The sequence below is a fragment of the Vanacampus margaritifer genome, chromosome 17 (assembly GCF_051991255.1).
Source record: "Vanacampus margaritifer isolate UIUO_Vmar chromosome 17, RoL_Vmar_1.0, whole genome shotgun sequence".
Lineage (NCBI taxonomy): Eukaryota > Metazoa > Chordata > Actinopteri > Syngnathiformes > Syngnathidae > Vanacampus > Vanacampus margaritifer.
The window spans coordinates 7,805,236-7,828,194 of NC_135448.1; the positions used below are offsets into that span (position 1 = coordinate 7,805,236).

General features: G+C 38.2%; 1 protein-coding gene across 3 annotated transcripts in view; it reads right to left on the reverse strand.

The window, feature by feature from the left end:
* Positions 1-13,270: 13,270 nt before the first annotated feature.
* The window catches only part of samd12 (sterile alpha motif domain containing 12), a 106,444-nt gene continuing 96,755 nt past the window's right edge, over positions 13,271-22,959 (reverse strand). For 2 of the 3 annotated variants that reach the window (XM_077549407.1, XM_077549405.1), the window contains one exon: positions 13,271-16,595. In XM_077549407.1, the coding sequence (XP_077405533.1) occupies positions 16,564-16,595 (32 nt within the window). In that variant the 3' untranslated portion in view covers positions 13,271-16,563. The remainder of the gene's footprint in view (positions 16,596-22,959) is intronic. The other variant, XM_077549406.1, reaches the window with a different exon arrangement.

Consider the following 22,959-nt stretch of genomic DNA (forward strand, 5'->3'; position numbering starts at 1 on the left):
ATTCATTTTTGTACCTTTTGATTTCAAAGTCTTTTATTCTAATTAATAGCTTTTATTAATAGAAAACAGAATGCTGCAGATCAAGTACTAGGAACATACGTCAGAAGGGCAATATCATGTGATTGAAAGAACCCATCCAAGTTCTTATCTTCTAATTAAATTGCTTGTAAAGTTACTTATAAGGCATAACGTGACTTAAAAAAAAAAAAAAAATTATATACATTATTATGGCTTAGATGATCAGTTAACATCAAATCCATACCTATTTAAAGCTTTCATCACCACAATTTTTCTTTTTTTTTTTTTTTACAAATATTTTTTAAATTGTTTATGTATTTTTTTTTACAAATATATATTTGTGCCATTAAAAATTCAGAATAGGGCTGACTCTATGCATCACATTAAAACATTCTCTCACCATGAATGGTCTGGCAACAACAGTTTCATAATACATCTTAACCGCTGTTGTTTTGCATCCCAAAAGAATGATATCATTCACGGTTGTTGTGTGTCTCTAACTTAAAGGATAAACAGTTGCGGTTCCACACCAGAACTCAGGCTAAAACTGTCCTATCTAGCATATGCGCATGAATTAAAGAAGTCTGCTAGAGATGAGAGGAGAAACTACAAAAGTCCAGTTGAAATGTTGAGGTGTGAACTCCAGTTCCAGAAAGTAAAAACTCTGCCACAGTTTGGCTTTAGCCACAAGGTGCTTCTACTATGCAGGCTCCCCAGGAGCTCGTTCACCTGACGGTTGAGTAGACGAAGTGGACAGAGATGTCAAATCCAGATCTAGAAAGGAAAAACCTTGCACAGTTCGGCTTTAGCTACACAGGTGCTTCTACACAACTGGCTTCCGTGGCTTAAGCCAAACTGTGCAGGGTTTTGACTTTCTGGACCTGGATTTGACACTTCTGTCCAGTTACGACCTGTGTCCAGTTGTGATTGATACAATTCCTGAGAATGAAATGACATGGATCAATATGGATACAACCGTCCGAAAAAAGTTTTTTCTGCAGGGAGCCATTGTTCTCAAATAGGCACTTGGTAAGAAGCATTCCCGCATTGCATGGTGTCGGATGAGGTAACTTGGGCATCTGGTTAGGATGCCTCCCTGGTGAGGTGTTCTGGGCATGTCTGACTGTGAGCAGGCCATGGGTAGGACCCGGGACACGCTACATAAAGAAACGCTTAAGAGCGGGTCAAAGTGGCTGGAGAGAGAGACATCTGGACTTCCCTGTTCCAGCTACTACCACAGTGACTGAACCACAAATACGTCAAAGAAAATGGACAGGTGGACAAGATGGCCTAACAACATCAACTGGTCAATGATTTTCCACACTTCTTTTGTCTTTCAAGGTACAACACATGTTTTCCATTCATAATACCAGAAAGGGAGCAAATTAGGACATTCATGTTAATCATTTGCTAGGACACTGGAAATACCCTAACCTCAAATGTTGTCCATGCAGGAACATTTTCCAAACGAATATCGACACATCTTTGATGGTTGAAAGTAAGGAGGCCACCAAAAAACATGTACTTTGAACCCTTGGGAAACGAGTAGTGCCACGTTTCACTGCCCTTCTTCCTCTGTGAGCAACATAAAACAAGATTAATCAATTTCTCCTAAAGGCTGCATGTTACATCATTTCTCCTGTTCTGTAGACCCCCCCCCCCAACATGGGATCAATCCAGATTAAAGCCATAAAAGTAGTCACTCAGAGCTGACAGATCAAGGCCCAGAAGAGTGAAATGTTTCTGCTATTTTGGCTCTTTCAGAACTGGCGGCATGCAGAGAAACTGCTCATTAGAAGGCAAGTGTGACAGAACCTCTCCCCCCACCCCCACACACCCCTCCAGAACTCAACCAAACGGAGGGGAGGCGGAGGAGAAAGGCAGATGGTGGCAAAAAGTCTGAAGAGAGAAAAAAAGCACGGCAGAAGGAATGCTGGAGGTGGAGTGAAAGTGAAAAGAGAGGAGATGGAGAGTGAGAGATACAGCTGTGGAAAGAGAGAGAGAGGAAACGTGCCAGTGGATGTCATTAGCCTTGGACCAAAGGCTGTTTAACGAGCACGCTCGCAGCACCACTCCATTGTCGGGGGTGCCTGCTGGCTTTGAGCCTCCAGGTTCTGCTCTGGTCTGTTCCATCATGGTTGAACATACGGGGAAGCAGAGGGGGAGGAAAGATTTATTTTCTCTACTGACCTCCCTGTGGAGAAACCAGGACAAATTCATGCACATGCTTAGAAAACTCATTTCCTCAGGATCTCACTCCCGTTTCTTTACATTGCTTTGAGGAATACATATTGATTATAAATGCTCCCCTTTTTATCATTTGAACCATCAGAGGGATGCTCTTCTGACACATAAACACTGTGGTTAATTATACTCTTGCTTGCTTGCTTGTAGCCAATGGGTAGCTGTCTAATTGAACCAGCACCATGGGAGGCATGGCCATCATTTCCCAGCAGCATGGTGCAAACCCTCGTGGAAGTCTAAGGCCAGTAATTGGCAACCCCTCTGAAAACGTTAAAATAAAATTTTAAAGGGTGTAAAAATTGTTTCTTATGGTGACGAAATTACCTTACAACTTACAAAATCAAAATTATTCAATAACCTTACCAGATGTACAGTATATCTTTTTATTTCCACTGGCAATTTTTTTTCTTATATAGTCTTGGTTTCAGCCTCCAAAAGTCTTGGGCTTGTCTCGATACTCTAGTCCCGATAATGCCTTGCCTTGGTTGGTGTGGTCTTGACTACAACACTAATGCTAGAGTGCTCTCGGTCTGGACTTCCAAAAGTCTTGGTCTTATCTTGGATATAACCTCCAAAAGTTTCGGTCTTGTCTCGGTCTCAGCCTCCAAAAGTCTTGGGCTTGTCTCGATACTCTAGTCCCGATAATGCCTAGCCTTGGTTGGTGTGGTCTTGACTACAACACTAATGCTAGAGTGCTCTCGGTCTGGACTTCCAAAAGTCTTGGTCTTGTCTTGGATATAACCTCCAAAAGTTTCGGTCTTGTCTCGGTCTCAGCCTCCAAAAGTCTTGGGCTTGTCTCGATACTCTAGTCCCGATAATGCCTAGCCTTGGTTGGTGTGGTCTTGACTACAACACTAATGCTAGAGTGCTCTCGGTCTGGACTTCCAAAAGTCTTGGTCTTGTCTTGAATATAACCTCCAAAAGTCTCAGTCTTGTCTCGGTCTCAGCCCCCAAAAGTCTGGGGCTTGTCTCGATACTCTAGTCCCGATAATGCCTTGCCTTGGTTGGTGTGGTCTTGACTACAACACTAATGCTAGAGTGCTCTCGGTCTAGACTTCCAAAAGTCTTGGTCTTGTCTTGGATATAACCTCCAAAAGTCTCGATCGTGTCTCGGTCTCAGCCTCAAAAAGTCTTGGGCTTGTCTCGATACTCTAGTCCCGATAATGCCTTGCCTTGGTTGGTGTGGTCTTGACTACAACACTAATGCTAGAGTGCTCTCGGTCTGGACTTCCAAAAGTCTTGGTCTTGTCTTGAATATAACCTCCAAAAGTCTCAGTCTTGTCTTGGTCTCAGCCCCCAAAAGTCTTGGGCTTGTCTCGATACTCTAGTCCCGATAATGCCTTGCCTTGGTTGGTGTGGTCTTGACTACAACACTAATGCTAGAGTGCTCTCGGTCTAGACTTCCAAAAGTCTTGGTCTTGTCTTGGATATAATCTCCAAAAGTTTCGGTCTTGTCTCGGTCTCAGCCTCAAAAAGTCTCGATCTCCCATAGTCTCGTTTTTGTTTCCGTCTCGACCTCCAAAACTCTTGTCTTGGTCTTGATACTCCTTAGTGTCGATAATGCCTTGACTACAACACTATATTAGCTAATACTAAAGTGGGCTAACTCCATTGTTATCAAAGTGACAAAAATTGAGTTTGCCCACACTAGTTCTCAATCGGCCATGTCTCGGTCTTGACTTCCAAAAGTCTTGGTGTTGTCTTGGATTCAACCTCCAAAAGTCTCGGTCTCAACCTCCCAAAGTCTTGGTCTTGTTTTGATACTCTGTAGTCTTTGTGTGGTGTGACTACAACACTAATATTAGCTAATGCTAATATGAGCAAACTACAGTTGGCTTAGGCTGCAGTATAATGGTTCTACTTTTATCTTTGCACAGCCTAGCCCTCAAATTATGGACAGTATATGAAATCGCCACAGTTACTCTAGCATCTAACAAATATCAGAATAGCTTCCCCCAAGACACAAATGAAGGAAGGCAGATCACTAAGTTTTGTTTATGTAACTGCATACTGCAATACCCCATTCAAGATTATTAGACATGTTTTGTACACATTTACCAAAGGAAGAATCCATGTCTCCAGTCACACACAATTATCTCTATACACATGCTCATATTCCGTTCCGTCTTCAATTCCGCTTATCCGCGGTCGGGTCGCGGGGGCAGCAGCTTTAGCAGGGAAGCCCAGACTTCCCTCTCCCCAGCCACTTCACCCAGCTCCTCCGACGGGATCCCAAGGCGTTCCCAGGCCAGCCGAGAGACGTAGTCTCTCCAGCGTGTCCTGGGTCGTCCCCGGGGCCTCCCGGCGGTAGGACATGCCCGGAACCAGATGCCCGAGCCACCTCAACTGGTTCCTCTCAACGTGGAGAAGTAGCGGCTCGACGCTGAGTCCCCCCCGGATGACCGACATGCTCATATTGAAATGCAACAATACCAGCCCCATAGCAACCTGCAGCAGACAGTGGTTTTTTTTCTTGAAAGTTCAAGAGGCTGCCACAGAAAGTCAGAGGGATGGATGAGCATTATCCTCTGCAGTGCTGACACTGGTTGTGGCAAAGCTGGCAAGATTAAACTCCCTGAAAAGTATCTGTTGGAGATGAGCAGCTGGCAGAGAGAAGGGACCGGGGAGTTCACAGGCGGGTGGATGTCAGCTCCATCTATACAGAATCAACACGCAGTGAAGAAGCCTGATAAGACGGCTTAAGTTCCACAGTTGGGGGAGACGCTCTCCTGATGCCCACTTACATGTGAGCAAAGTTCTGAGAAGATAACTGTATGTACATAGAAAAAAAAAAGAAGCCAGGGCACACTGACGCCTCCAGACGCAGATGCTGACACGTGTCGAGATAATGATACACGCAGAGACACTGACACGCAAAGCCCACTGAGATATAAGCGGATGCTTGCCAAAATAAGCAACATCCACCGTCTCGGAAAAAGGAGCCTTCTTAAGAGACATATTGAAGGGATCAGTGAGATGTGGGATAAAAGAAAGATGCAAAAGTAGAGGATATAGATGAAAGACAAATAGCAGGACAAAAAGCAAAGACATCACTAAGCGAACGGATAAAAGTATGCTAAAACGGCAAAGGGTGAGGCAAAAAAACAATACTTGGGAATCAAACAAGAGGAGGTTGAGATGATGTAAGCAGGGTTGACAAATGCATAAACATGAACTTTCTTTTCCCCACTTTCTTTTTACCAGAGTAGGAACATAAAGGAACACACAAGATAACCTTTGTGCCGGATGATATTCTTTTTTTTTTTTTCTGGAGAGCTCAGTATTGTTCATTCGGTAATTTTACCGATTTGACATGTCATCATCATTGCTCTCTCTCTTTTTTTTTTGTATGTGGGTGAGTATGTGTATATGCGTGTGTGCGTGGGGTGAGTATGTGTATATGCGTGTGTGTGTATTCATTAGTTCACCTAAAACCTATTAAAAAATCCCATACCGTTCACCTAAACCGAACACTTCCAGCCAGAGTCGTGAGGCCGCCAGGAGACCCGAGGAAGGACCAAAGTAAAGAAAGGAAAGGGAAATCCAGATGATATTCTTCAATGTTTAATTCATACAGACGTCTGTTTGTGTTTGACAGAAACCCTTCATAGCAGATGATGGATTTTGACGCACAACCTAACCCATTTTACTTGGTTCACCTTCCAATTAAATTCAGCAAAAGCCAAATTGTCAAATGCATCTGATTGATTATACGAAAGCGATTATGCCCCAAAAATAATAAAAAAATAAGTAAAAAATGAACAAACAAAACAAAACAAAAAAGTGCATAGCTAGATCCGTAAGTCTGTTCTTATATTGTGTAAGAAGATGGCAAGAACAGAAGGTTGTATTGGTAATGAAATTGTTCATTTTGTGTTATTTTATGAGAAAAGAAATCACATAAGGAAAAACACAACATCAACATGTATCATGAGCTATATATCAAATTTGGCTGTTAGAGAGTTAATAAGACTCAGATTTGATTGACACTGAGGATTATGGGGAGAGATTTGTCTCACAGTTATACACACAAACATATTTGCAATTTTTCCATGTTTTTCAGCCCTACAAGTACATCCGTGATTTTCACGTGTTCTCAGAAGCAAACATTGTAAATCCATGTTTTTGAGATCCACAAATATATCCACGATTTTCACGTGCTTTTCAGATCCAGTAATGTAGCCGTAATTTTGACATTTTTCCAATTCACAAATGTATCTATAATTTTTTAATTTTTCAGATCAACAAATATATCTTTGACTTTCATGTTTTTCAGATCTACAAATATATCTGGGATTCAGAAATATCTGAAATTTTCACGTGCTTTTCAGATCCAATATATATCCCGATTTTCATGTTTTTCAGATCCATAAGTATATCTGTAAATCCGTGTTTTTTTAGTTCCACAAATATTTACACGTGTTTTTTGTTGTTGTTTTTAAACATTTTTGTGCCTTTGTCGTGACTTACCATTTACAATATTCAATTCGGCTTGTGAATTATTGAATGTGTGTTTGTAACTGACGGGCACGCACATTTAGTTTTTAGAAAAAAGTCACACAATGCCAACGTTTTCCACCATGACAAGTGAAAGCAAGTTTGAGGGAAACAAATTACGGTCACATTTTGAAAATCATGGATATGGTTGTGGATCTGAAAAACACGTGAAAATCACAGATATGTTTGTGGGAATAACTTTGAGACAAATCTCTCCCCATAAAGGTCGTGTTTATTTTGGTGATTTAAATTTGCAGTGGTGTTGAACTGCACTGCATCGATAATGCTGTTTACAATATTTTTTATATGTTTAATGGTAGATAATATTTGCACAGTATTGACAGTGATATATTAACATATTGTTAAATTCATGCCTTTATCAGTGTATACTCATTTTTACAGCTCTCGTTCTGGATCTCATTAACATAACAAATTAATGTGAGTATTTGAACAATATAAGAATGAAATCAAATACCGTAATATTAAGATGCAGACTAAGGATTGGAATTTAGATGTCTCTGGGGTTGGTGAAGGACTCTGGTTGGTGGCCTGGTGGGTGGTGTCTGGTCGGTGCTGGATTTCACTTTCCTTTGGTCCTTCCTCGGGTCTCCTGACGGCCTCTCGACTCTGGCTGGAAGTGTTCGGTTTAGGTGAACGGTATGGGATTTTTTAATAGGTTTTAGGTGAACTAATGAATACACACACACACTCGCATGCACGCACGCACACACGCACATACACATGCTCACTCACATACCAAAAAAAAAAAAAGAGAGAGAGCAATGATGATGACATGTCAAATCGGTAAAATTACCGAATGAACAATACTGAGCTCTCCAGGAAAAAAAACAAAACAAAAAAAAACAAAGATGCAGACTAAGCTAAACTGCTACAAGTGAGTGACATTGATTGTTGTGATGTTAGACTGAGCATGCACTGGGCAAGGAAAGAGTGATGGATAAAACAAATGCACTGAAAACTGAAAAGGTCAGAAAAGAGGGCAAAGGATAAATTGAGAGGAGGGAAATTTCACACATGCATGCAAGGACAAATAGCAAACATGGAAAAGAGAGTGCTGAAAGTGTGTGTTGCACATCTCCAGAGAGGAAAGCAGGCAGGGGGACTGAACGTTAGCGATTTTCTGTCATATCGCTCTTTCTCTTCATCCCTCACATTTCTCACCCCACCACAGCAGGCACGTACACATGCTGTGAGCTCCAGCTCTTTAAAAGCACCCCTGCATGTCTTCAATTTCTTACTTCGGTGGAATATTCCTTTTATTTAAGCATTAATCACACGATCTTTTCTGTAGGTAGCTTCTGAAATGAAGGAAAAGGGACACTAATGTTAAGGCCAGCATGTTCACTACGTAGTAAATTCATACTTCTCCGCATAATAAATTTGGTGTAAATACAACAAAACAAACATACAGTGTACAGCTTTTTGGCAACCAGACGTTACACTGTAAATGTCTCTAATTGGAAATAATAATAATAATAACTTTAAAATTCAGTTACTTTTAATACATTTTTAGAGCAGGTTTGTTATTAGTAGTTGGTTTTTTTTCTGAAATTGCTTTGTTATAGTGTATTTTTTTTAATTTGTTCTATTTTTGTTTTATACATACAGACACACACACACACACACACACACATATATATATATATATATATATATATATATATATATATATATATACTGTATATATATATATATTTCGGTGCATCCCTATATATATATATATATTAGGCATGCACCGAAATGAATTTTTGGGTCTGAAACCGAAAACCCAAAATGAGAAATGCTTGGCCAAAAACCGATTTTTTTTTTTACGATAATATCGTAAAAGATATGATATGGAACATCCCTAATATATATATATATATATATATATATATATATATATATATATATATATATATATATATATATATATATATATATATATGTGTGTGTATATATCTATATATCTATATATATATATATATATATATATATATATATATATATATATATATATATATATATTAGGGATGTTCCATATCATATCTTTTACGATATTATCGGTGTATTTTTCCGGGTGCTAAAAAAAATTGATATTGCGAAATTGACATGATGATGTAATGCGTAACTATATATATACATATATAACAAAAATAAAATAATACTAAAACAAAATAAAAACCAAATATATATAAAAAAAATAAAAAATAGACTGATTGATGGAATAATTCTTTCCTGAAAATCTCCCCCGTTTTTCAGTGAAGTTAGTACTGTGAGTACTACAATTAAAACTTGTTTAACTACTGGTCATACCTCTCTGACCATTTCAATAAAACAATAAGAATTGTTATGGTTTTCAACAGCAAGCACATATTTTAGCCCTAACTTATGAGTCACCATTTTCATAGAATCACTCACCTTTCTCAATGTTTTGTTTCTTAAAATGACTTCAAATAGTATCTGACTGTGCGAACATCACCACTAAATTATTTAAATAAGATCCTGTTGCCTGTCTACATTAATATTTCCTATCACCGCTGTACTGTCAAAAATGTCTAGTCTTGTGTGTTAGTCATGTACATAAAAATAGTTTAGAAATACTTGACATAACATTTAATCCTTGCTATTGATTCCAGTAAAAGTCTGATATCGGACTCTGGATATTTCAGACCATTACCACTATTTGTCATTGTTCTTCAACTCAATATAAATCATTGGTGTCAAATATAAAGCCAGTGGGCAAGAACTGGCCCATCAGAGGGTCCAATTTTGTCATGTTTGGATCTGTTTTCCTTGTGTGTCTTTCTTGTCTTGTTAAGTGTGATCCTGCCCTTCCTTGTGTGATATAATCAGTGCCCTCAGCCACTTGTGTCTTGCCCCAGGTGTGTCTTGTTGTGTCGTTAGTGTTTGTGTATTTAGTCTGCTGTCTCCCCTCTGTCTGTGTGGGTTCATTGTTTTTCCCCATGTCATGCTGCTCGTTTTTTTCCCTTGTCATTTCCCCATGTCATGCTGCTCGTTTTTTCCCCTTGTTCCCCCCCCATGTTTTGGTTCTAGTTTTGGTTTATCTTGCAATTTAGAAGATCACCTTTTGTTTGAAGTAATTAAAATTCCTTTTTTGATTGCAACCACTGCCTCCTCGCCCTGTCTTCCCGCATTTGGGTCCTCAAGCTCACCCATCCTGACAAATTTGGCCCATAGTGATAGAACACAACTGCAATTTAGCAAAAAAAATAACTGTTGTGCTAATTTTGTCCACCTGTGGGTGCTCTGACTGACGATCACTTAAAAATTTGACACCTGGTATTAATGCACAGCCTACTTCATGTGAAATGCTGTGCCGCCTTGAAATGAATACCTCCTGTAAAAATAAATTAAGACACTGAATATTGCACTCATGTTTTGTTCCTAAATTTCAAATTGCTCTTATGATTTGCAACAATAATAAAAAACAATACATTTACTTTTAATTATTTGCACCAAAAAAATTGAAATATTTTGAATTAATGACATTAAATTGGGGTGAATGCAGGCTCTGAACTAAAATGTCACTTCTGATAGAAACAACAAAAATGACCTGTAAGAGAGCCATAACTGTACCATCTAGTGCACATTGGAGTACATTGATAATTAATAAAACTACAAACCGTATCAACAAAAACAATGTGTTCAAATGAACCTGTCTGAGCAATCCTTTTGCTCCACATTCCTGTGACTGATTTAATTTCATTTAAGTTTATTATGAGTCACAATTGGTACAATATGGTATGAGGCAAGTGAAACACACATTAAAAAATACAAATAATAAACAAAACGCATATTTACATAAAGATGGTTACATCAAAGAAAGGATGTCTTCATGCTAGTTTGCTTGTCCACTTGCATCATTTGCTTCTGCGGTTGTTTATGACCTGACCTTTTGCTGCTTCAGTGTCCAAATGCACTGTCACTTTCTTTGCACCGCGTTATGCAAGGCTGTGGACGATCTCCTGTGTGTAACATGAATTTCAACTGAGAGACAATATTTTCATTTTCCTTCAAACATAATGACAGTACACACTACATACAATTAATCTTGCGATGGCAATTAAAAATAGATTTTGGTAAATATTCCCTTTTCACAGGTGTTGTGCTTCCAAGCGGTGTGCAGCTAGGTGGTTTCTCTCCTGCTGCTTGGCGGAATGGTAACAGCAGACCATCGAGAAAGACATGACAGGCTCGATGGAGGCGTGAAAGAATCAAAGTAGAATCTTGTTGCTGTCAGGGAAGGAGTTCAGCTTCCTTATCAGGCACATTCTCTCGTTCTGGCGCATCCTTAGGATCACCTCTGCTCACATTTTGGGGTAACAAGCAGTAAAGTGCGTAAATTATAGTGCTTAAAAATTATTTTATGTTACGACCACCCAGGAAGAAGAAAACATTTAGCTCCCCCCAACTCTCTGCAGTGACTATAAATAGTATCATTTATTTATTTATAGTATAATTTACACCTCTGCATAACATTGTATCCTTATTAACAAAAAAATAAAATAAAAAATATTAATATTGTTTTAATTGGTCTGTAACGGAAATAATTTAAAGTGCACCGCTCCAATCTACTGTAGTGAATGTGCAATTATGCTTTATTTTAGTATAGCAAAAAAAAAACAACACATGTTCCCCTGGGTTACAGGCGTCCCCCCTGGCACCACACTTAGCCCACTATTTTAGTCCTTTTAAGACTTTTTGTCGGATTGACTTGGAAAAATAAATAAATAAAATATTTAAATAATAATATTAAATATTAATACTAACTAGAAAAATTCCCGCGGAAATTTTGAATGGGACTGCTGACTCTTGTAAATGAGCTGAACAGTTTAAAATTTAAACGACTGGAATCGGTCAAGAAATGTGGAAGTTAACCATAATCAACATCAACTAAAAGTATCTCACTGTCCCTGAAAATGTATTTAAATAAATGTAAATGAGCTGAACAGTTTAAAATTTAAATGACTGGAATCGGTCAAGAAATGTGGAAGTTAACCATAATCTAAAAATATCTTACTGTCCCTTTAAGAGCGCACACCCATTTTTGACTTGGAACCGTCACGCGCCCCACATTCCATTGAGATTGTATGAGAGACGCAACCCTTGAACAAAAGCCTCTCACGACTTAACGGTTCAAGATACGATTCAAGAAATAGCTCGTTAGAACGGCAAGTGTTTGGGGAACACGAGCATGTTCTCATTTTTTTAATCGGATGAAAAATGACCAAATGAGAGCAGGTTGAAAACTTATGATTTATCAGAAATGAAGTGCGAAAGGCGCCTGAATTTAACATGGAAGAGATAGGCGAGTTGGTCCGACTTGTCCTCGCTAAAAGTGAAAATAAAGGTACTAAATGACACCTTAGCCAAATAAAAGTTAGTTTGTCTGAAAGAAGACACTCGTGACTACAAAATGTGAGAATTTGACGTCTAGTGAGAAAAGATTGTGGCCATGGTGACGACTTGAAGTGAAACTTTTGACTTTTGGCAAGAGATTTGTTGCTTCCCGGCACTCTGGCTAATTGCTAAAACAGAGTGTGTTAAAATGCCATATCACTCACTGTCTTTGAACCCGCACAGAGGGGAGAGCTTTCATTCCTTAAAAAAGATTTCGACACTGAGCTAAAGATGGAAAAAATTCCTACAAAATGAGCTAAAATTCGTATCGGTCGGATAACGTATGCGTGCGCAGCGTGTCTTGGAAAAAGGTGCTTGATCTGTAATTTGTTCCCCCTTTCTCCATTCATTTCCTTTGGGAGTTTTTTGGGAATTGCGTCGCCATGGTAACTTGGAATTCTTAGAAAAGTAATGCCGCACCGAGTCAGATCGAGCCGCATCGTTTGATACCTCATTTGTCCCGGTGCGATCTACGGTACGGGCCGCATTTTTGCGGAAAAATCTGGGGTAATGTTATTTCAGCAGTCCCATAATTATTATTCATTATACATATAATAATTATATACACACACACACTTATATATATATATATATATATATATATATATATATATATATATATATATATATATATATATATATATATATATATATAACAGACTTCATCAGTTCATGTATATATTTATTTACTATTTATCCTCTACAACATTAGAGGCACACCCTACCAATGAATAGAATCATTCTTTCAGGAAGCAAAAGGACAATGCAGGCTCATTTGCACGAAGTGACAAGGTCTGCTCAGGTGAGAGAAACAACTTGTAAGACAACCAGAAAAATGGGATAGCCACTTTTGTTTGATCCTAAATAAATCCATCCACTGTGTGACAGAAACACATACTCACATACCTTGAGGCTATTTGTAATCCTTGTGGACTGTATGTCCTGGAGCTCTGATCAATACTGTTCAATCAGCTAGCAGGTCTTTGCCGTATTAGTTTGCAGCTGCTATATCCCAACAATGAATGAGCGGACACAGAGCAACCTGTCCACAAATGCAATCCCGTTAAAAGACAATTATTCCCATGGGCAGAGAGGAAATGTTTTTTTTATTTTTTATATAAACATCATTCCAGTACATCAATATTTGCGATTGCTATTTAGAAGTAGTTACACTGTTTGCTACATATAATGAATGTACACTCACGCACAGAGAAGACACAGCTGTTTTGGTTTCATGACAGACGTGTGCTTTACGGGTTAGTAAAGAAGATACACCAGAATATAACAGTGAGTGGCCATCATTCACATAAGAGAGATTGGCTTCATATCAATATGACAAAACAAGACATTTCAATGACAGACACAGCTGTCAAAGTTTGTTTCCCATCCTTGGTATTTTCACTATAGCTCAACTAAAAATAGAAAAGCTGGCAAAACAATAAATAAGGCCGAGCCATACGGAGACGTGTCAAGAAAAAAGGATACCTGTGATGTCTTTTGTCGTCCTCGCTCCTCGTTAACGGCAAAGAATTGCAAGTCAGAGCATCCCTCGGTTCAGCTTCAGTCAAAACTTAGAGTTAGTTGCCAAAGATGTTTACCGACTTGGACAAGGGTTTTGGGGACACCTCGGGAGTTTCCTTCTCATGGTCCATCCTGGTTTATTTTTCATCTACTTCATTTTCACAATGACAAATGTTCATTCTAAATGTCCCAAATGAGTTGTTTCCTCATTAAGTAGAAGTTTACGTGACAACAACCTGGTAAACAAAAATAAAATTGTCAAAACTAACTCTGTTGGTGTTAGGATGAATGTCCATAAATGTGTCCCCCGTTTTCTCTTTAAGTATTGTGAAACATTTATTCTGTGAAGAAAGTAAAAGGGACTATGACTCCTGCTCCCCCATCTTCAAAAACAAGAACTGTGGCCTTATCGCAAGATGATGACTGGAACATTTTGCGATTGAACTGTTGAAGCTTTGACTTTGAAACGTTCAGTGCTGAAGAAAAACATGTCTACATTATTATCTGCACGAAGATTTATATCGGTAACTGCTTTGAGGTTGCTGTTGTGTTTTCCCCCTCGCTTTAGAACAGCAACTGCTATGTAACTAGGGAACATCCAATCAAAAGAGAGCGGCGAAGTGTGTCCAGAACGGGTAGGAGCCTGTAATCTGTCCGTTCTCCCCACGAGCAAAAATAATATAAATCTCTTGTCTTCTTTCTTATATATGTTGTTTATTAAATGTTCTAGGTTGACTGAACCTGACAGTTGGCTGAAAACAAAATAATAGGAATAGTAGACCTGTAGATGGGATGTCACTATAAGCCTATTTTGAATGCCATACAAATACAAATGAGTTAAATACTGGACAACAAATATAACAAAGTGTCCTCAAATTGTTGCCCCATCCGGTATCAACGTAATAGTCGCCTTGGGTCCCACTTTTGCAAAGCGCAGTTTAACTTTTTTCTTTCTTTTGGTATTTTCATAGATGGGCAGAGCTAGAAAGGGTTGTTTACCCCTTTGTGCGCTGTTGTGGGATGGTATGGAGCCGACTCTTGCCCAACCGTAGTGGCATCCCTCATTTGCATTAAAATAAGGGTGGTTGGTCTACAATGATTCAGAGGGATTGTAGCACCTTATAATGTAATAGTTTCCTGAAAATGTTATATTTTCTCTTAACTTGAAAAATTAATAAAACCCAATAATGTAATAATTTCACCAATAATGTAATAATAAAAAATATGACTGTTATTATTATTATTGTTATTATTATGTAATAAATCTCTTATTACATTTTCAGGTGGGCTTTTTTTCTTAAAAAAAACTTGACCAATGATGTAATACAGTATATATGTTCATTTTCAGTCCAATGATCTACATTTTGTGTTTTGAGAATCTAAGTCTGTTATATAAATTCACAGCACAAATTTGAAGAGTCAAAATAATGCTGTTAAATAGTTGTTAATGCTGTTAAATAGTTGAATTCAACCCCTGTTTTTTTTTTTTTTTTAAACTGTGTTATATTTAAAAGGAGGTCAGTGTTGGAGTGATTTATAGTTAAACAAACTCTGCAGAAAGTTAATCAAAGTAAGCTCCGCCGATATGATTAGACCTGTTCTACTGCAAAGTGCTAAGTATTACAGTGAAATGCAACAATTCTTTTTTTATTATTTAAAGATGCTTTATATATCAGAATTGTAGTGTTGTTGTAGTAACAGGACATGTGGCACCCTATAATGTAATAATTTCCTGAAAAGGATTTTTATTACATTATTGGTAAAATTATTATATTATTGGGTTTGATTAAATTTTTGATACAAGTGCAAATTTTATTCACATTATAGGGTTCTAGAGGGGTTGTCCCACGCTGTTGTCATACTCATGAATAAAATACAAGAACATCCAGCACACACGTCAGCGGAGCTCAGAATCTGTCTGCCTGCGCCTCACGTGCGCCAGAAGTTAGACGTGGTTTTACGAGTCTAAAATCGAGTCTACTTTTTGTCACCCAACTGCAAAATGCGGGGGCGGTAGTGTTAGATTTGCTTAATTTTTACTTGCAATTAGTATCCTGTAGTTAACTTCTCTTTATTTACTTGTATGGCGGCATCTAATTTGTTACGTTGGCTAAAATATTTTCTGTTCACTTATTAATTTTATGGTGGAATTACTTTGGAGATAATTTTTTTTCTAAGTGCATAAAATAAATACTGGAAGATGGACATCAGGTTTTGTCAAACACTACTTACACTACAGCATCGACTGTATGAACAAATAGAGGGAGGAATGAGAAACAAGGTTGTGTAAAGTCTTTCTCCCTTTTGTGGTTATTAGGATACAATTAGAGGAAGAATGGAGGATTTATGAACAGTAATTGTCTTGCCACTTGACAAAAGCTTTAAGTTGGATTAGGAGCAGCCTTCCCACAAGAGAACATAAACCTTCAAGTGCTACAGTGAAGACTGAGTGGCAGTCTTAAGGAGTGGCTTTAAGGTGTTACTGTAAGAGTAAAATTGCCTTTTGGGATGAGTTATAGTCAGCCACAATACATAAAGCAGCATATTATTGTGAGGCTGTTTTAATGATTTTAGCTCTCATTGCTTTGCAGTCAATTTGATTTTTAAGAACTATCTAGAGATGTAATAATCTGATATTGGATTTATGTAATGGAAACTGTTGGTCAGATTCCAGACTGCAAGGAAAAGATCAGCTTGGAACTTGTGGGAGGAGTGGCTGGGAAAAAAGTGTGTGATTGTGTCCAATCTTCCCGTGGATGAACTGACAGAGAGCTGTACAAAGTCCAGGAAGACAGGTGGTCTGGTTTTAGGTTGCCAAGGTGTTGGTCATTTGCGTACCTCCATGAGTGTTCAGTGGGCTTATGGTGAAGATGGGGCACATTCCAGTGAGCCTGCACAAGGGAAAAAACACACACGTAAGTAAAGGGTATTGTTGAAACGGTGTGAAATGGAAAGAAAAACATTTTGAGAACAAAAAAGGAGGGGTGAAAAAAACTATCATAGGAATGGGGGGGGGGGCGTGAAACTGAGAAAGTGACGTAGATGAGAGAGGAAATTTGGAATTTGAGATCAAACAGGCAAAAAAGAAGGGGCTTGAGATAATTAGCATGGGCACAGTGAGGCATAAAAATGGATCATGGGATGGAATTAGAAAACTAGAAGAGAGAGCGGAGAGATAAGAGAAACAGGATAAAAGAGAGAAAGAGAGAGAGAAAAAAAGCAAGGGGGACATAATTATAAAATAGCACATAGTAAATCGATGCGACCGGCATCTTTGTGCTTCTGCAGCAAAAGCGCCAGCGTGTCCATAAAAACACAAAGACACGAGCGCTTGACAAGTGTTTCAAATGTAAAGACAGCAGGAGGAGTGGAACAAATGAAGCGGACGGAGATAAGTGACATGATTTCAAACTCGGATGACAACAAAGAGATGCGAGCCAGTCATTCTCTTAGCAATAGCATCCAAAATATGAGCTGCGCACATTTTATTTACATTACCCATCACGCTATGTTATGTAAGTAACTCTTTAAGAGCGTTATTGCTACTTTCATTCTCCAATTTCTGTATTTATTTAACTCATTCACTCTCTGCCATTTTCACTGCTCCCGGCTGTTTTACTGGATTTTGACAGATTTTGCAAGATGCACAAAATATTCTGTTCTAGTGCAATAAAAACATGGAGCGTACCAAAATAAAAGATTAGAGTGTCTTCTTTCATCAGAAAAAAGTATATTCGTATCTGTTTCCGTTTTGCAGCAATTAGCGTTAGAATATAGCTAAGTTTCATCATTATACACAAACCTGTTGAAAACACTGTGGAAAAGAGCTTGCAACACGGCTGATCTTTTATACTCTGCTGCCGCCTGCTGGACATTTTTTCAAATAACTGTCATTGCTTTAAGCAACCTCATCAGGTCAAAAGCTGTATCAAAGCCTTCTGTATGCTCTAGCATAAAAAATGTATACAGTAAATCAGTTTATGGGAGTGCAAGACAAAGTATTAAAAACCGTATTTATACGTTTTTGGGTTTGAATGAGATTTATTTCACCAAGTAAGTACTCTGACTTCCTCCCACATTTCAACACCATTGCATTATTGGTTCATTGCCCTGTGTGCCCTGTGATTGATTGGCAACCAATACCGGGACCACCCCTTATGAGGATAAACATTAAAGGCCCTGGACAGACTGTGGATTGAATTCCTTTACCTGAGTCATGTATTCTTTCACTGCACTCCGACTCACATTTCTGTTTAAGTCCTTCCTGCAAAATTTGACAGGCCACCATTTTTGCTGTCTGCATGTCAGCCTTAGTAACAGCATCCCATTTGTCGCAATGGCACACAATGTCACAATGCCATCTGTAGACAGAGTGCTATGGCAACACCACTTGGACAAACTACATTGGCACCAAAGATTGCAGATTCAGACAGATTTCTTTTGGGCTGCTGATTAGCATGAACATCTGCACTAGACCACCGCCCAATGTCAGGTTACTGCCACAGGTACCCTAAATTAACAACATCATTTAAATGATAATTTAGAGTTTCTGTAAAGGTTAATAAAGCATTATGAAGAAACTAGCTAAAATTATATTTAATCCGTAACTACGCTCTAAAAACAGTTGAAGCAAAATGATCCCATTTTGGGTAAAAAATAAAAGGGTCAATTTATCCCAACATTCTGGGTTGTCTTGCAGAAAATGACCCAATTTTTGGGTGGTTTTATCCAAACTGATCCTATTTTTGGGGTTGTCTCATACAAAACAAAGCAACCCAATATTTGGGCTTGTCTTGTAGAAAACAAACCAATCTTTTTACATAACTAAACATTTTTTGGAGTGGACTTACAAAGTGACCCAATTTTTGGTGTTGCCTTGTACAAAACAAGCCATTTTTTTCGGTTGGCTTAATGGAGGTTGTCTTGTTCAAATTTTCTGGGTTGCCTTGTAAAAAATTACCCAATTTTTGGGATTGTCTCATACAAAACAACTGAATTATTGATGTTGTTTTTTACAAAACAAGCCCAATTTTCTGGATTGCCTTGAACAAAATGACCCTTTTCATGGGGGGGGGGGTTGTTTAATCCAAAGTGACCCAATTTTTAGGGTTACATCATACAAAACAACTGTTTAATTTTCACAAGGCATGTTTTGGCCCTTCTATGTTTAAAATCCACGCTAATCGTCAGATGAAGGGGAACGTTATATACTTGTGAACAGAGTCAATATGTGTAGGAACTCAATGTGAGCATGCATTAGCAAGTGCCGCAATATATATATTTATATATATTTTATATATAATAGTTATATTTTTATATTTTTCATTGCTGTAATGAACAAAAGCACAATATTGTGTGTGTGTGTGTGTGTGTTTTTTTAGTATGAGCTATTTTATTAAATTTTTTTGTGATAATATCGTATTGTGATGTTTGGATATCGTTACACTCCTGGTGTTTGAATGTTGTGCTTGCTGAGCAGAGTAGGTACCATACGATGGAAAAGCGGCATTTGAATACTGCCTCAAGCCTTTCTTGTCTACATCTTCATTTCAAGGAAGGTTTGCTTTGTCAGCTGCCGAGTGAAGAGGCCACACATTTACACTGTTCTCCAAACAGTAATTGTGTGATGTGAATCGTAATTTTCTACTTTGTTTGCATTCTTATACACACACACCCAGACACACACGCACATTATTCTGGTGGTGAACAAGAACAAGCAATATTTCTTACAAATGTCAGCTTCACGACGTTTCTCTGGGTTACCGCTTGTACACACACGCACACCTCCAACACTTCTTTACACATGCTCTGCATATCAATATCAAGGATAGCCTGCAAAGTCAGTACATAGATGAACGCAATGATATATTATGAGCGATTATTGCTGCTATAAAATGTAAAATCAATAAAAGTTGACGTTTTCACAACCAATGTTATACAGCAGTATAAAAAAAGGGCAACTCATTTAGCTTTTATTATGCTAAGTGTAAATTACTCTGTTGCTGTATATGACTATGATTTTACATAATTACTATAATCTGCTGATTAAATTGGAATAGACTAAGATATAAATATCTTACTGACCGACATTTTTCAATTTAAAACATGTCTGAGAATATAAGATGAGGGGACACAATTTAGATATTGACTAATATGCTCTAATTGATGTTAAATGAGCCAATTGCAGGGGCTGCTTAGCACACTGTGGGCTCTGTTTTCATAAAGCGCTCAGCACAAAAATAGGCACATCTTCATTTTCGTGCCATGCAATGTGTTTTCTTTTATTCTCCCAGTGCCCCAAACTAGTCTTTAGACCCGCTAAAAGCAGGTCTAAATTAAGGTGCAGGTTGGATAACACACTTTCCCCTCTCCTGTTCATATGTGTGGTTTTACCCCTAAATATGACAACAGCACCTTGAAAATGTACTTTGCGCGTCGATCTCCTGCATGGACTCCAGCGACGTAATTGAAAAAACATTAGAGGAGACGCTTCCATTTGCTGGGAAGCAAGTCACGCGCCCACATCGGCGCAAACACATGTTTCTAACCTGAAAGACAATGCTCTCACCAGCTTAACCCAGAAAGTGCAAAAAATAAAATAAAAAAATATATAAATCTATGCACAGAGAAGCATATATAGGGTGTAGTGTGTATTTTAGTTTCTTTGCTACTTTTTCCACCCACATAAGCGTGCGCACACACACGCACGCAAACATTGTGATTTCCATATTTTTGTGCTTTTAGTTGCGCAGCAGGGGACTGGCACAAACATCTCAGTACCATTTCTTAACTGTGCCGCACTGTTTTGCAGTATAGCTCTCCTGACAGTGCAGACGCGTCCTTCGGGGCTTCACGGAGCCAAAAGTGGGACATTAAAAAGAGACCAGGTTTATGGCGGAGCATGTGCACTGGTGTTTATGCGCTTATATTCCTGTGTACTTCTATGTGGAGGAGGTTTTGTGTCGATATGGCTTCGGATGATTGTATTATTTTTCTAAGATGTCGTTACAGATTTAGTTGGCTGCAACTTTTAACGCAAAAATGTATGACTCTAAAAAAAACTTTGGAACAAATCTTTATCAGTTGACTGCGTATTTGATTTAAAAATAATAACTTGTTTACACTTTACCTGAGACTGACAAAACTGGAATTTGTGAAAATGTTCTTTTGGACCGATGTGGTGGATATAAAAAGTTTGTTTAAATATGAGGTTGTTGTGACATAAAAGAAGAGACCAAGATAAATTAATTGAAAACTTTTGTTAAAAATTTGTGACCTCTAACCAACAGCTTTAAAGCATGATCCTGCCATCACAATGCTTCACTGCAGATATTTTATTTTGGGCCAAAAATGTAAACCTTTTTTAATTAGATCCAAACATCATGAGTTTTACATTCACTCCCGTGTACAACACTTTGGTCAACCGTTTTGCTTTAAAAGCGCACTATAGATAAAGTTAGGATTGGATTGCACAATCCCAAATCTGGACTCAGAAGAACTTGGGACTGGAGACATTCTTAAAAAATTATAAATACTGTACACTGCTTAATTTTCTGTCACTGATGCCAGAGATAGATATATAGGTCAAAAAGCATATTATTATGATTAAAATAATTATTCTTTTACTTCGATTGGCTACTGTAGCAAATAGCATGAAGGCTAACCCATCCTGCATTCAAGATTAGGACTGGAGTTTTACAACCCCAAAGTGTGCAATATCTGACCCAGTTCTACCAAAATGCAACGTGATATTCTATTTGACTCGTTCGCTCCCAGCCATTTTCACTGAAGCAACCCCCTTCGCTCCAGCTGTTTTTCTGGATTTTGACAGATTTCCCAACGTCCACAGAATATTGTTCTATTGTTATAAAAACATGGAACCTACCAAAAGAAAGATTAGCTCTTTGACTGCCAAAAACGTTAAATAACGTTTAGTAAAATCCTACAGAGGAGTGCCAAAGACGTTAAAAGACGTTTGTTTCAAAACAGAGGTGAAACTAACCATTTTCTATTGTTGATTACTGAAAAACGGAATAAGGTAGAAACAAACGTTTTTTTCTGATGAAAGATGAGAGTCCAATCTTTCATTTGGTAGTATGTGTGTTTCCATAGTCCAAACACATAATTTTCTGTGGACCTTGAAAGATCAGTCAAAATGCTTAAATCGGCTGGCACCCACGGCATCCCTTTTCTGAAAACGGCTGGCAGTCAAAGAGTCTCTTATTTCATCAGAAAAAAAGTATATTTCTATCTGTTTCCGTTTTGCAGCAATTAGCATTAGAATATAGCTAAGTTTCATCATTGTTCACAAACCTGTCCAAAATACTGGGGAAAAGAGCTTGTTGCAACTTGGCCCTTGTTGATCTCTTATACTCTGCTGCTACCTGCTGGCCGTTTTTTGTAATAGCTACCATTGCTTTAAGCGACCTCTTCAGGTCAGAGGCTACGTCAAATCATTTTGTATGCTCTAGCATAAAAAATATATATAAAAAACGTATAAATATGTTTTTGGGAGTGCAGGACAAAGAAAAACTTTTTGAGTTTGAATGAGTTAAGGTAAGTTATTTGAAACTTTAATCTACTTTTCTGTAGGTAGAACAATGCGGCAACTGAATGTCTACTATATATACTATTTTGGTCAAATTTAAATTATTTTAATTTAATATATATATATAGAATTTATTTATTTCTTTTTCAGGGAAGGGACCCCTGGGACGACCGCCCACCCGCAGGAAAAGACCAGCTATCCCTCCCAGTGTGGAGGCTCCCCCATGAGGAAACACTGGAGCTAAAAACCAAAACCAAATAAAAACAGTTAAACGCTAAAAGAAAACAGTTAAACATTTTAAGAAAACAGAATAAAAGGCAAAAAGAAAGCTAAAAGACAATATAATTTTAAAGAAAGAAAGAAAAAAAAGGGGGGGGGGAATAATAATTTAAATGCCAGACTAAAAAGGTGTGTCTTGAGCATCCTCTTAAAAACATAAATGGTCTCTTCGGACCTGATGCCCTCCGGCAAGCTCGTCCGTAGGTGAGGAGCATAAGAGCTGAATGCAGCCTCGCCGTGTGTTTTGGTCCTCACCCCAGGAACAGTTAAAAGGCCGCTGCCAGAGGACTTCAGGAGCCGTGAGGGGTAATACGGTAAAAGCAGGTCAGATAAATAAGGTGGCCCAAGACCATTAAGACATCTACGAACAAATAAAATCACCTTAAAATCAATCCTGACGCACACGGGGAGCCACTGCAGCGATTTTA